Raw genomic sequence first — 13,376 nt, 5'->3', positions numbered from 1 at the left:
CCAAAAATAGAAGCTAACCGTTAACCCTAATTACTATTCTCAGGGCTTAACCCTAATAAGTATGGCTAGCACTTATACCCTGATTAGTATTTTCAGTGCTTAACCCTAATCTGTATCGTCAGTGCTTAACCCTTTTAAAAATCACTATAGTCAAAATAGCGGACTGCCAGCCATTTAGTATTTTGTAAATCTTGACCGGTTACCAGCTGATTACCGGCCATATAGCCAGAGCGTTCTCAAAAAGTAAACAACCAAAAACTAACCGAAAAACACAAGCAAACATACAGCTAAGATTGAAAAAAGAAAGAAAGAAAGAAGACAAAAAGAATAAAAAATTAGCTCGACAACGTTTTCTTCTTTATAATGTTGCTAGTATGGACAATATAATGCGTTGTCGCGTCACGCCCTCCAAAAACAAATCATTTGTTAAAAATGCGAAACTGGTGCTTGAGCAGGAAGTTTGAAAGACAGAAGAGAAAAGGTTGAGATGGTGTGACGTGAAACCCTCAGTTGTCGAAAAAGTGTTTCACCAAAATTTTTGACAGTTATTGCATATTGTTCTCGGTGTTCAGAAAGTAAACGTTTGGAACCGTGTGAAAAGACACGAAGTACGCGAAGACACCCTACAGACGGAAGATGAAACCGTGCCTTGACACACGATTGTTAGCTGACGTCAAAATCGCTTTAGCACAGGCGAAGGTCAAGACATAAGAATAAATCTCTCAGCAAACTACAGGTTTAGTAACTGCAGATAACTCCAATAACGGAGAAAGCACAACTAAATATTATAAGGTCATTTATTATGCTAGTGGCCGGACTGCTTAAAACGATTTTCTCACTGGTTGGCTTCAAGGTAAGTCGCTGTTTCCCTCGACGTGATTCCAATGTTGTTATAAAGGGGCTTAACGTTTCTGTACTTAGCTTGATTTTGTCTCTTAAATTAAAGCAATAGCTCTGATTTGAAGAAGGCTTAATTGCTTCTATAAAGTTGTAATACAGTGTACTGAACTACGAATTAGTGTTAGAGGGAGGCCGTCTACCTTTTAAAGGGTAATTATTATTTTGTTATGCGTGTCAAGCACATCTACTTTTTAAGCTTATAAGGTTCCATTAGGGGCGGAAGAAATCCTATAGTGTGACTATCAAAAAGATGCCTGTTAGGCAATACTCTCACATTAAACAAGTTGTCGATTTTCGAGACAGACAGAGTAGTCAGGCTGTTACATTGGGACGTCTCTTTTGTTAAAGCTTGGATATTCACATGCTATAACTGTAATTCTTAACAATAAATACAGAATGAGTACACAATTTAGAGAAACATTTCAAATAATAATTTTAATTATTATTTGAAGTGCTTAAAAGCACTTATAATATTATACCCAATATGTATAAAAATCATAAAAATTCCGTGTCATTAACGATTTGAAATTCCCAAATACATTCCTAGCGGCTCAGATGCGATCACTTTTGGTCGCAAAATATCACTTACACACACTTCAGTGTTTTAAATGAAGTCATGGGAAAAAAATAATATGATCCGTTTGTGATATCAAAAATAAGCAAGTTAAAAAGAATAAAACCTCGTATTCCTAAATGGCGCAGTCTACATTTTCATACATGCATGCAAATAACAATAATTATAATATTTGTTATTTTACGTCAATAAAATGCCAGCTAATAATAACAATAATAATAATAATAATAATAATAATAATAATAACAGCAAAGTGACGATGTTCTGATTCGGTTACGTATAACTTGTTCACTAATGAGATGCCTCATTCATGGATAAAAGGAAGTTGTCTTGGGCGGGGCACTCGGCAGCTAAAATAATTAATTCCGGGACGTAATAAGGACGAAAAATCTGTGCAACTCCTCACGCACACTAGTTATTGCTTTCACGAGTAAGAGCAAAATATAGAAGAGTTTAGAAAAGCTAACTTTCAGCGTTGTAACTAGAAACAACAAGAATTGTTGCACCACAGCACAAGTTGCTCGCGCGGACGTCTGAGTCACATTCATCAGTCTTCTGGTGGCGCGAAATGTTGCACGATTGTTAACGTTAGCTGTATGATTTAAAAGATTATTGGAAATTGTAAAAGGAAGTGAATTTCATTATCAATTTTATTTGATTTACATTTTTGTCCGAGTACTTTGTCGTTAAAAGTCATATGTTCCGGTCTTAAGCAGGTGATTTCTTGCACGTATTTCTGATCTAGAGAACTAGAAATTTCAGCAATGCTTACATCAGTTTGATCCTTAAACGTTCTAGTATAAAGATCTAAAAAATTATTATATAGTAATGTTGAACGTTGTGTGAGCTAGCGTAAATTCCATCGGTTCCTGGGTTAACATCAGAGGCTAGACAGCGTACATGGCAGGCGTTTGAGACTAGGAAGAGGAAAGGGACAAATAAGGCACTCGTTCTCTCGCCACTGAAATCACTTTGACCTGAATAGAGTCTAGCTACAATCCCGGGCAAAACTAATTGAGAAGGTTTTTTCGTTAATGGGCACTAGCTTACGCAAGAGAACTATCTCCAAATCAGTGGCTTTGCGTAAAGAATACCCCTTGCCCCAGTTCAAATTTGCTTCCTACAAACGCCCGGGAATCAGGTTTTCTTTTGAAGACAGAACAACACTGCTTCCAGGGGGAGGGGGGAGGGACGAATCGCTACGGCTACGCTGTTTCGAAAAATGCACTCCAAGTATGTAATTTTATCTAGAGTTTTGTTCAAGATTGTAGCAAACCAGTCAGTCCAGTTCCACCTCTCCTCTTGACTGGACTAGAGTCAACTAAGTATATATAGGTGGAGCGTTTGACCCGTACCGGGCAACTTGAGAGTACTTTCTCTGTGAATAAGAACGCCGTGGTGTATAGCATTGAAAAATTGATGATTAAATGTTATAAAAAGGCCAAAAACTTTATTTTTTAATTTCCATCCGATTCCCACCCATGCTTTGCTGACTGATTTGCTGTTGCGCGAATATACACAGGAGTTGCCCTCTCCTTGTTATGAGCTACTAGCATTCGCCTTTTCGTGAATAACTTTTACAGATCTATTTTGATTTTTACTTTGCCCTACCAGAATTTGCTGTGGGTGTTCACTGCCATATGGGTGCTCTCCTGTCAAAGCGCCGAGTGTTCCAGTGAGTATTTTAAGCTCCATTGAATCACGTATGCATTTGAACAGCTGGACAAAGAATGCGCACTGATGACAATACTGCATACAAGAATGCGTTCAATAATTATGCTACTTAGCTCTTCAGTATATACAGATATATTTTGTAAAGTTTCATGATGGTTTGATTCATAGAGTGTTAGAAAACTAATGTTATTTAGACTTTCCGATTCGGCACTTATCAAAAGAGTTCTCTCTGTATTGTGTCTCTTAGCGAGGTAGAGAACGGAAAAGCCTTCGCCCAGTCTAAAAACAGATTTTAAACCCACGCCCACAGTAACTTTCATAAGTGCGGATGACTGATTTTACAGTTATCTTCAATTTTTTATCCTCCGTTTGATTTCGTCTCATTGAACTATGATAAAGTTTCAAAACAGCGCAGCGATGTCATTGGGAGCTCTCCTGGGTTATAACATCCCAGGATGCAACTTTTTCTTGGCCTCTCCCACAGTGGATGCAGCACTGAAAATGATATTTGCATGTTCTAGGAGCCCTTCCCTCTACCCAAAGTTTTGGAAAAGGCGTAATACTGATTTTTTGATAATTGGTAGACTCTCTTTCTTACACACATGTGGCAATTGTGACCCTTACAAAAAACCAACACGCGAGAACAATTGATACCCAAATATATTACCATGACAGCAGGAGTAGATAAGGAATTAATTTCTCCTTCCAATACAAAAAACGCTCGGCTTTACTGCTTGCTTCAGGAGCTTGAATGTATGCTTTCCCGTTGTATTTAGCAGATTTAGTTAGCTGTGGAAAACCACCTCCAGTACTGAATGCACAAGACTGGTATCAGTTCACCAGTATAGGTACCAACGTCACTTACGTGTGCAATCCAGGCTACACCTTGTTTGGGCCAACACGAAGAACCTGCCAGGCAAATGGGAAATGGGACGGAGTAAAACCTTACTGCTGTACGTTTTGATCCAAATGTTTTTTCACAATCTATTATTTTCTTTCTTTCTTTAATTATTTCTTCAATTTAGCATCTAGATCTAGATCAAAAAGTTGCTATCATTACTTTTGGTGTTTACTGTGCGCGTAAAAGTGAGAATCCTTCTCAGGCATTGCAAGTCTAGAGTAAGAAAAAAAAAATTCTCAAACTTGTTCTTCTTCGTCCTGCCAAGCAAAAGGCCAGATAATTCTGTTCCTCTCGTCTTTCAGTCTGTGCTCGACTGTATCTCCTCATGCTTTTTACAAACTCCGAAACAGGCTGCATGGCGATCTAGGAAGAGGACTTTCATATGTTCTGCTCCGCGCCTTCAGGCGAAGCAAACTCCAAAACTACTCATAGCTAGCACGTACCTCTTTTCAAGTACACACGCTGTATTTCTATTGAGCACATGATCAGACTTCTTGCTTTTCCCCTAGAAATCCACACAATACACTTTTTACGTTCATGGACACGCATCACAAACACCTGTCACGTGTTCTCCACTTGTCTCAACGTCACCGGTTACGCATGCTAGAATCGGTGAAACCAGTCTCTACCAACAGCGGCGGTAGATAAGTTAATTCTTATTTGTCTTTGTCCTCCTTTCTTCAGTTAAGATGTGTTCCTTACCAACCATTCCGTCCTCCATGTATGTAGTACAACCGATAAACTACCAACGTGTCTATAAAACTGGCGAGATGATCATTTTAGGGTGCAAGAAAGGCCTAACAAATAAATTGAATGGAGACCCCATCAAAGTTTGCATCAATGGAAAATGGACTCAGTCATCTTTCAAATGCGGAGGTATATCGTTTCTCTGTATTGGCTAATCTTTATGAATCTTAGACCCTTCCACGATTTTGATAAAGACCAGTTATAGAGAATATCCATTGATACTGCTTTCAAAGACCGCCTTATAATGACCTTAAAAATTAGGAAATTTACCAAGTTTAAAGGTAATATACGTTTAAAGCGAGCAAAAATTTCACTGTTAGGGGCACAAACTTGAATCCTCCTCCCCCACCACCATTTTGCACCTGCGGAGCTATATCTTTGTTGGTCTTTAACAGTAAATCACGTTCAAACTATATACTAGTGGCTTCTTTACTACTTTTAAGACGTGCTAACTAGCTCAGTTAAATGTTAAAAAAACGTGGAATTGTCTATTTCTCGATTTATATTATGTTGTACATGTTTTTCATTGGATCAGCAAGCTTACACCCCTTGGTACATCCATTTTGAAATCACTGAATGATCCCAGCAATCTGATTGGCTCTCAACAGTGTGATTTATTCACGAATCGCACAATTTTTTTTTGTGCTCTAAATCACATCTGTTCTAAATTGCGTCATTCATTTTCTAAATCGGATCATTTTTGTTCCAAATCGCACGAATTTTGCTCTGTATTGCATCATTTCTTTTGCTGCTGATGTAAAAGTCCTTTTGATTCCCCGTTTCAACAAACCGACGACTAGATCAGTATAATTTATTACTGACTGAATTCTGCAATTTCAAAATCATTATGGCTGTAATAAAGTGGTAATTAAACTTTCTGTCGTGCACTTTGTAACAGCACTGGGTGGAGTCCAATTCGGTCTGTAATCATACGAGTGATTAACAAAATCGGGAGTCCGATTTGTTTAATCACGACTATGATTACCGACCGAATTGGACGACACGAAGTTCTGTTACCAATTAATCATAACTTTAACAAAATTTGTTATATGTAAGGCTATTTTTTTAAATCAAAACACAAGAAATTCCAAGACCTTTTTTTTTGCCAGCAGTGAAAAAAAGCCATTTAAGCGCTCGTGATGGCGCTACTGTCCAGTTACTGAGGCATATGTGACGAGTACCGTCCTATTAAACTGTCCTATTAAGGATGAAATCAGGGCAGTTGATAGCTTATCAGATTTGAGAATTTTGTTTTGGTTATGTTTATGGTCTGAAATCATACTTTTGATTTCAAATCAAAAGATTTTAAAGTCACGCGAAAAGGAACGCCTGCTATGAGAACCCCATATGCTCCTTCTTCTTTCCTTTCTCCTCCCCTTTTTGCGCTGCGACCCAGACTATATTCCTTTAGTAGATATATAGCATGGATGTACTTGGGAAGGAAATCTGTTTTTCACTTCCTCCTATAGAATAGAAAAACTAATGGCTAAAAGTTAAAAAGATAAAATCTGTGGATAATGTTTAAAATTATAAGCTAAAAATAAATTATAATCTAAGCTAAAAACACAATCTTATAATCTAAGTGGTACAAAATGTTTTTTCAAAAGGGTGACTCTTCAAATGGATTCCCTGATATATCTCGGCAGAACATTCCATAACTTAGGTGCGGCAAACAGAAAGGCCCCTCCACCGAGAGTTGCCTTGGGCTTAACATTCGAATAACTAAGTTTTCTGTCGCTAGAACTTCTTAAGTTTTTTTTAGATACAGGGTTATGAGTAATTAAAAAACTAAAGTACGAAGGTGCTAAGCCCGTAAAAATCTTAAAAACAATCATCAGGATTTTAAATTCAGTTCTGAACTTTACAGGCAGCCAATGTAAATCTACTAATAAAAGAGTAACGTGACAATAGTTACTTTCATTGCATATATTCGTATTGTTGTAGCCGCCATCTTTGATTTTATGACAAAGGAAGATTGGGGAGAGTAGAAATAGCAAAAACATTCGCGCGCCCGAAGAAAACGCCAGCACTACAGGCTACCCAGGCACCAGTGTTAGTTTTTATGCGCCTTCAAAAGTTGCCTCCTGCCTTAACTGAGCTGAACAGTGGTTTAATAATAGTTAAAGCTATCAAGCTACATTTCATATTATTGCAGCGGAGCGTGACACAAGCTGCGACAAAATGCTTCGACGTCTTCTGAGGAATCCACCGAAGAACACGATCATCAACATAAACATTCGCCTTTCTAAGGCGAGGTACCGCTGCCGTGAAGGATATATGTTGGAAGGAAAGGAAATACGCTCTTGTATCCGAGGGCAATGGGTAGAGAAGAAGGAACCAAAATGTACAGGTGACAATTTCTTTTTCTTTGTCTTGTTTTTTTTTTTTTTTTTTGGTTTATGATGTAAGCGGTCCAGGCCCAGCATGAACTAACAACCAATGATTTCAATACTTTTACAAAAATCTTGCAATATATTAAAAACCACGATTCGATTTACAGGATAGGAAAAACTTTTTTCAAACAAGCTTTCGATTCCATCGCGGAATCTTTATCAAGTGATGGATTTTGGGCGTTTGGTCAAGTGATTTATACTGTGAACCACGTGACAAAACCTTTCGATCGATAGATTGCGGGGATCTCGTAACGAGCGTCTCTGTTCAATGTTGGAGCCGGAAAAAAATATTTCGATGGCCTCCCTAACGCTTCTCTTGAACATGCCCTCCTCCCTCGCGAGGATCGAAGAGGAGGACATATCCAGGAGCCGCCTGACAACTTTGGATGATCCCCAACCGTCGTTGTTGACGCTGTTAAAGAAATCATCACAGCCTTCACATTGAGTTTCCTACACTCCACATTTTTTTTTAAATTCCCTGGGTGTCGAATCTTAGTGGTGGATCAAATGCTGACTGGTGGTATTAAAATAAGGCTTGTGGAATGTGCCAACTCCTTGTTTTTTTTTAAAAAAAATTGATAAACCGTTTTCTGAAACTGCTTGCACGTAGGGAAGTGAGACACTGTGAGCACAAATGGAGACGGATTTACCTTTTGTACCTGAGGCTTTGGCTGTCTTTGGCGAGATTCTGAGCATCCACTTTTTGTAGCTGATGTCTTAAAGGACTGATTTAAGATGTTTCAATCCAATTTCCTTGTCTAATTGTCTTGATAACCGTCTCTGCTCGATGAAAGAGAGTTCTCACTGCTGATCGTTTGTGCTCCAGATGGTGATATAAATTAAAATTCAGATATTGATCGGTGTGAGTAGGCTTTCTGTAAATGGTGACCTCCGTTTTGATGAGAACGCAAGTATCTAGGAAGGGTAGCTTTCCGTTGGATTCCGTCTCCGTGCAGGTCCCTGGAGTTGAAATGCTCTATATCATATATGGGGAAGGTGTCATCCACGCGCCTAAACCAGATTTCCGGTGGTCTGGGGAAGTTGGACAACGCTTCTCTTTCAAACTGGTCCACCTAGAAGGGTGGGGTTGGGTTTCGTAACCTTGTTAATATGTTCATTTAATTTCAATTATTTGTTTATGTCTTCATTTTTGGGTCACAATGAAAACTATCGGGTTACCATAAATTGTGCTACCCCTATAAAGTCAATTTGTTTATATTTATTTATTTGTTTGTTTATTTATTTATATTATTATTTTTAATCAATTACTAATTAAGTTAACAACTCGGCTCTACAGTATTAAGAAGATTGATATAATAGTTCTGTAGAACTAGATCTCACACTAGCTTCCGTTCCTGTAATTGCAGGCTACTCTTCTTGTGGCGTAAGTTCGTTCGATTTTAGGAGTCGTATCGTTGGAGGAAAGAACTCCAAAAGGGGTTGGTGGCCATGGCAAGTTGGAATTTACAGATACAGTGAGTATGGTAAAAGATGTCTGCAAAAAATGTTAACAAATTTGGCTCAAAATCAATAGCCACCTCCAAATGAATATTATTGTTATACTCGATGATTTATGCTAGGTCAGAGTTAAGTTGCTCGAGTCTACTTTGTTACAGTGAAAACGATTTTCATACTGAGAGGCGAACCCTGGTGGACTGGTCCCCACTGACACCTAACTCTGCTATCACTTCTCCGCTCAAGCAGGCTATTGATCGTTTTCATGCACATGACGTCACGGCGGCCACGAAAGTTTTTGTACCAAAACAAAGAAAAGGAGGCCATGTTGGTTTGCCGAAAAACTTTCTTTTTTCTCGTGTAAACACTTTCCTTTGTTCCGATAGATTTGCATAACAAACATTTTTATACTAAAGAAAGCGTTTACATAGCAAAATATTTTAACTCCCGCAAGATTTGTTTGGACCACCAACATGGTCAAAACATGGCCACCGTTTCATTGTTTTGGACGGCCGCCGAGAAGTCAGTTGAAAACACACTGAAAGTGATGTTAAACGAGGCGATTCGCAGCGACGATTTTTAGCACAACACAGCGCCGCAATGTTAGAACACTGTTGCAACCATTTGAAACAATGTCGCAACAATGTTGCAAAGCTGTGTTGCGCTAAAAATTGTCTTTGCGAATCGTCCGGTGTAACATCACGTTAATTCAAATCAGCCTCGAACTTTCTTTGTGTAAATATTGTCACAGAGACCATAACCACTGTATTCACTTTGAAAACACTTCAGCGCCATTCTCTGATTACAATTTGAAAATAAAAATGAAGATATCAGTATTGGAAGCTAATTTTAAAGGAATGCTGATGGTCTAAAAAGCGATATTGCCACGAAAACCCGACACAAACACGTTAACATGTTGGCATTCTGTTGATAGTAATTGGACCTATAAAGAGTATTAAAAGTAGCACTGAAAGATCCAGACAAGGTAAAGTAAGAAAAATCATATTTATCTTTTCTCAGATCACTTGAATTTACCGGCTCTTTCATGCGGTGGTGCTTTAATTTCTCGGCGATGGGTTCTGACTGTGGCCGGGTGCTACTGGGCTGCTTGGCAGCGTAGATTACACACAAATACTACCAAGTGAGTACTTAAAACGAGGCCTTTCTTTGAGCATCTCGCTCAAAGTCCCGTTTGCACTCAGCACATAAATCTCGCCTTATATTGCACAAGAATTCCCGACCGCAGAAATATTTACGAGATACAACGTGTTATGAAAGTTGCTTGTAAAAACTGATAAAGGCTACTTGGTCGCGACGAAACACCGCTTGGATAGCCTGTTCCACGTCCAAAAGTTTTTAATTCACGAGTATTTTCCTAGCTTTTATACCTAAAAGCTATAAATAAAATCTGAACGTTGGGTAGTGAAATGGTCGTCAAGTAATGACGGGTTTGAAGACAAGAAAAGAACGCGAAGACCGAAAATCCTTAATGAGGCAGCTAAAAGAATGCTGAACAAAGCTAAGTACAAAAGGGGAAACTCGACAAGACAGCTTTCACAACAATTTGCAAGCAAAGGCCATGTTGGGGGAATAAACACCATCTGGAGGTTTATGAAAAGCGAAGGTTGGAGACGCTGAGAAGGCAAAAGAAACCTCTGCTTTTAGGAATAAAAGCTTTTAGGAACTGTCAAAACAAGGTATCTCGTAAATATTTTGCGCTCGAGAATTCTTAAGCGATAAAAGACGAGCTTTAACTGTCCTGTTTTGGCGAGATTTTGACAAGGACAAGCGTACCTAAGTAAACCCGAAGTGTTTGTTTATTATGTTATTTATTTTATTATTATTGTCATCTCTTTTATCACAGTCTTTGCTGGTGTTCTTTTTGTGCATCGGCTGGGCGTAAACCATGCACCTAGAGCCGGCAGTCACTCAAGTCAATCATTCTGTTCATACGCTGAGCACCTTTCTGAGGATTCGCGCAGATCCCAGCATGCAGATCTTTTGAATCTCTGTCATAGTAGCTCTCTCTGATACTTTCTTGATGTTTTCTACCATACCTTTCTTCACTGTACCATGCAAGCGCACCAACAACCACAGGGATCACTACGGTTTTCATATGCCACATTGTCTGTATTTCTAGTTCTAGGTCTTTGTACTTGCTTTTTTTTTCAGTGTCCTTCAGTGTGATGTTTCTATCTGATGGAACAGTCATATCAATCAGTTTGCAGGTGGAATTCACTGAATCTTTAACGATAATGTCTGGTCTGTTCGCTGTTATAGTTCTATCAGTATTGACTGGCATGTCCCACATGATAGTGATGTTGTTATCTTTATTGTGCATCACGGTTTATTATTATTATTTATTTATTTATTTATTTTTTGGTAGATATCTTCTGAAATTTGGTGACCACAGTTTAACGAGAAAAGAAGAGTCTGAACAGACCGTGTTCCCAGAGCACATTTATGTTCATCCGAATTTCAATGGTTCCTCATATATGAATGACATAGCTCTCGTCAAACTAAAGAAAGATGTCACTCTTGGAAAGTTTGTTCGAACTGTGTGCATTCCACGAAAAGATGAAGGTGATTTCGCCGTGACTAGTAAATACGGCATAGTAACTGGATGGGGAGCAACAATGGCCTTGAAGAGTGGAGAGAGACCTAAAAAGGCAAAACGATATGGAAAAATTCTTCAATACTCTGCTTTCACGGTTCAACAAAACCAACTTTGCGCCAACAGATCGTCGATACCTTACAACTCGACAGTGACCTTCTGTGCTGGGGACGGTAAAGGGGGAAACGATACCTGTCTTGGTGATGGTGGGGGAGCTTTTGTTCACCAAGCAAAGAGAGGAGATGGCTACCGGTGGATCGCCGCTGGCCTTGTCAGCTGGGGGGAGGGGTGTGCACAAAGAAATCGTTATACTTTCTACACCAGGGTTTATCCATTTATTGACTGGATAAAGAAAACTATGAATGAAGGATGAAGTTGTATAATGAACAGGTTTGGTTATCTAGCTCGTATCAATTAAAGATCAAACTTGCTGTTGCTTATTCGGGCATGACCGACTAGCTGTGATGAGCGAATGATAGTTCAGTGGTCAGTGTGTAGTTGACGATTTATGTCACTCAAGCTCATTCTCTCTTGTGTTACAGTTGTTATTCAAATATATCAATTATTTTTCATTAGTTGTTAGTTAGTTTGACTGATTTTACCCTTTTGAATTCGATGGTCAAAAATTAAAGGGAAATAATGATTTAAAGTTTTCTTTCCTTTAACTTTTTTTTATTTTTTTTTTATTTTTTTTATTATTTATTTTTTGCCTTACAGACATATATTAAATGTTTACAGTACTAAACACTACTGGAAACTAAATACTACTAGCAATATTCACTATACTTGCACTATTTACAATATTGGCTATACTGACAATACCATCCATACGATGCTCGTACTACTAATAATTACAATGGTTACACTACTTACAATTCTAGTACATCACACGCACACACACACCCACATAAACACACACACACAAAAAAAAAAAAAAAAAAAAAAAAAAAAAAAAATTGTTAGTAGGTCAGAGGAGTTATTTTTCATGTCTATTTTATAGCTTTTCAATTCTGTATTTAATTATCATTTTACCAACGAAGTCTTGGAGGAGAATTGGTTTGTTGTGTAGTTTGTTGGCGTAGATGTAGTATCTCATAAACAACATGGTATAATTGAATTTCCTTACTAGTACCTTTTCATGTAAGTCCGAGAGGATGCCGAACAGTCTTTCTTCGCTAGATGGGTTGAAATTGATCTTGTTTTCTATATTGAACCAGTTGATAACCCGTTGAATGAAAATCTTGACGAAATGACAATCTCTAAAAGTATGATTAATAGAGTCTTTTTCACCACAATATATACATTCATCATCTTCCTTGATTCCATAGCGGTAAAGTTCCTTTTTGGTGACTACAATTCGGTGGATTAATTTATATTGAAATTCCTTTAATTTGGTCTCTCTACAGACGGTTTTTAGGGAGGTGAATATTTTTTCCCATTTATCTTCATCCAAGGAAAGATCTTTGCTCCATCTCTGTGGCCCAGAATGACCTGTTTTGTGGATTTTTGTGCATAATAACGTATAGAAGTCGCTAGTCTTGATTTTGTTCAGATATAGAGTTATCGATTCATTTAATTGTAGACTAAGATTATTATCAGAATATAACTCTTTATTAATTGGCTTCGTTGATTTTGCTTTGGCTAATAGGTGCTTTGGAATAGCGCTAATAACTTGATAGTATTGAAGGAAGTTAGTTTTACAGGAATACTTATTCGTAAATTCCTGGTAGGTCATTGGTTGACCGGTATTGTGTAAGAGATCTTGTATTGACAGGATACCTTTTTTAAACCATTCCCTGATAAAAAAGGTTTTACTGTCAACAAGTATTTCTTTGTTGTTGAATAGAATTATATTTTGTGCTTGATCAAAGCTGTACAGAGTTTTTAATTCACTGAAGTATACTAGAATATTTCGGTAAAACAATGGAATAGATTTTATGTATTTCGCATCGTAGTTACATCTCAGCAAAAGTTCAAACCTCCAAATTTTCTTAGGTAATAATCAGGAACTGTTTTCCAATTCTGGTTCCCTGAAGTCAGTAATCTTGGAATCCAGGCTAGTTTTAGAGCTTTAATCATTATGTCGATGTCTACCATACGTATTCCGCCTCTTCCCAG

The 13,376-nt window shown here is 38.0% G+C and overlaps 1 protein-coding gene and 1 long non-coding RNA gene across 3 annotated transcripts; both read left to right on the top strand.

The window, feature by feature from the left end:
- The first annotated feature begins 3,085 nt into the window (after positions 1-3,085).
- LOC140937742 (uncharacterized) lies at positions 3,086-4,919 on the top strand. Of its 2 annotated transcripts, none has more exons than XR_012165512.1 (3): positions 3,086-3,149; positions 3,925-4,101; positions 4,734-4,919. It is a non-coding gene; the product is annotated as an uncharacterized lncRNA (long non-coding RNA). The 2 variants fall into 2 exon arrangements; XR_012165513.1 differs by having other exon boundaries at positions 3,087-3,149; positions 3,928-4,101.
- Positions 4,920-6,977: 2,058 nt separating this feature from the next.
- LOC140938394 (trypsin-like) lies at positions 6,978-11,833 on the top strand. Its single transcript, XM_073387880.1, has 3 exons — positions 6,978-7,146; positions 9,665-9,785; positions 11,031-11,833. Exons 1-3 carry the CDS (start codon positions 6,978-6,980, stop codon positions 11,629-11,631), a joined length of 891 nt encoding a protein of 296 aa, XP_073243981.1. The 3' UTR covers positions 11,632-11,833.
- Positions 11,834-13,376: the final 1,543 nt, after the last annotated feature.

This window comes from Porites lutea, chromosome 5 (assembly GCF_958299795.1).
Source record: "Porites lutea chromosome 5, jaPorLute2.1, whole genome shotgun sequence".
Taxonomy (NCBI): domain Eukaryota; kingdom Metazoa; phylum Cnidaria; class Anthozoa; order Scleractinia; family Poritidae; genus Porites; species Porites lutea.
Note: the sequence above shows the minus strand (reverse complement) of the source record. Positions and strands in the feature narration are given on the sequence as shown.

Bases quoted from the DNA above. Each gene is read 5' to 3' on its own strand.
- LOC140938394 (XM_073387880.1), top strand. From the start codon at position 6,978: ATGCTTCGACGTCTTCTGAGGAATCCACCGAAGAACACGATCATCAAC. The intron at 7,147-9,664 runs GTGACAATTTCT...ATCTTTTCTCAG, and splicing joins GAAGGAACCAAAATGTACAG to ATCACTTGAATTTACCGGCT. The intron at 9,786-11,030 runs GTGAGTACTTAA...ATTTTTTGGTAG, and splicing joins TTACACACAAATACTACCAA to ATATCTTCTGAAATTTGGTG.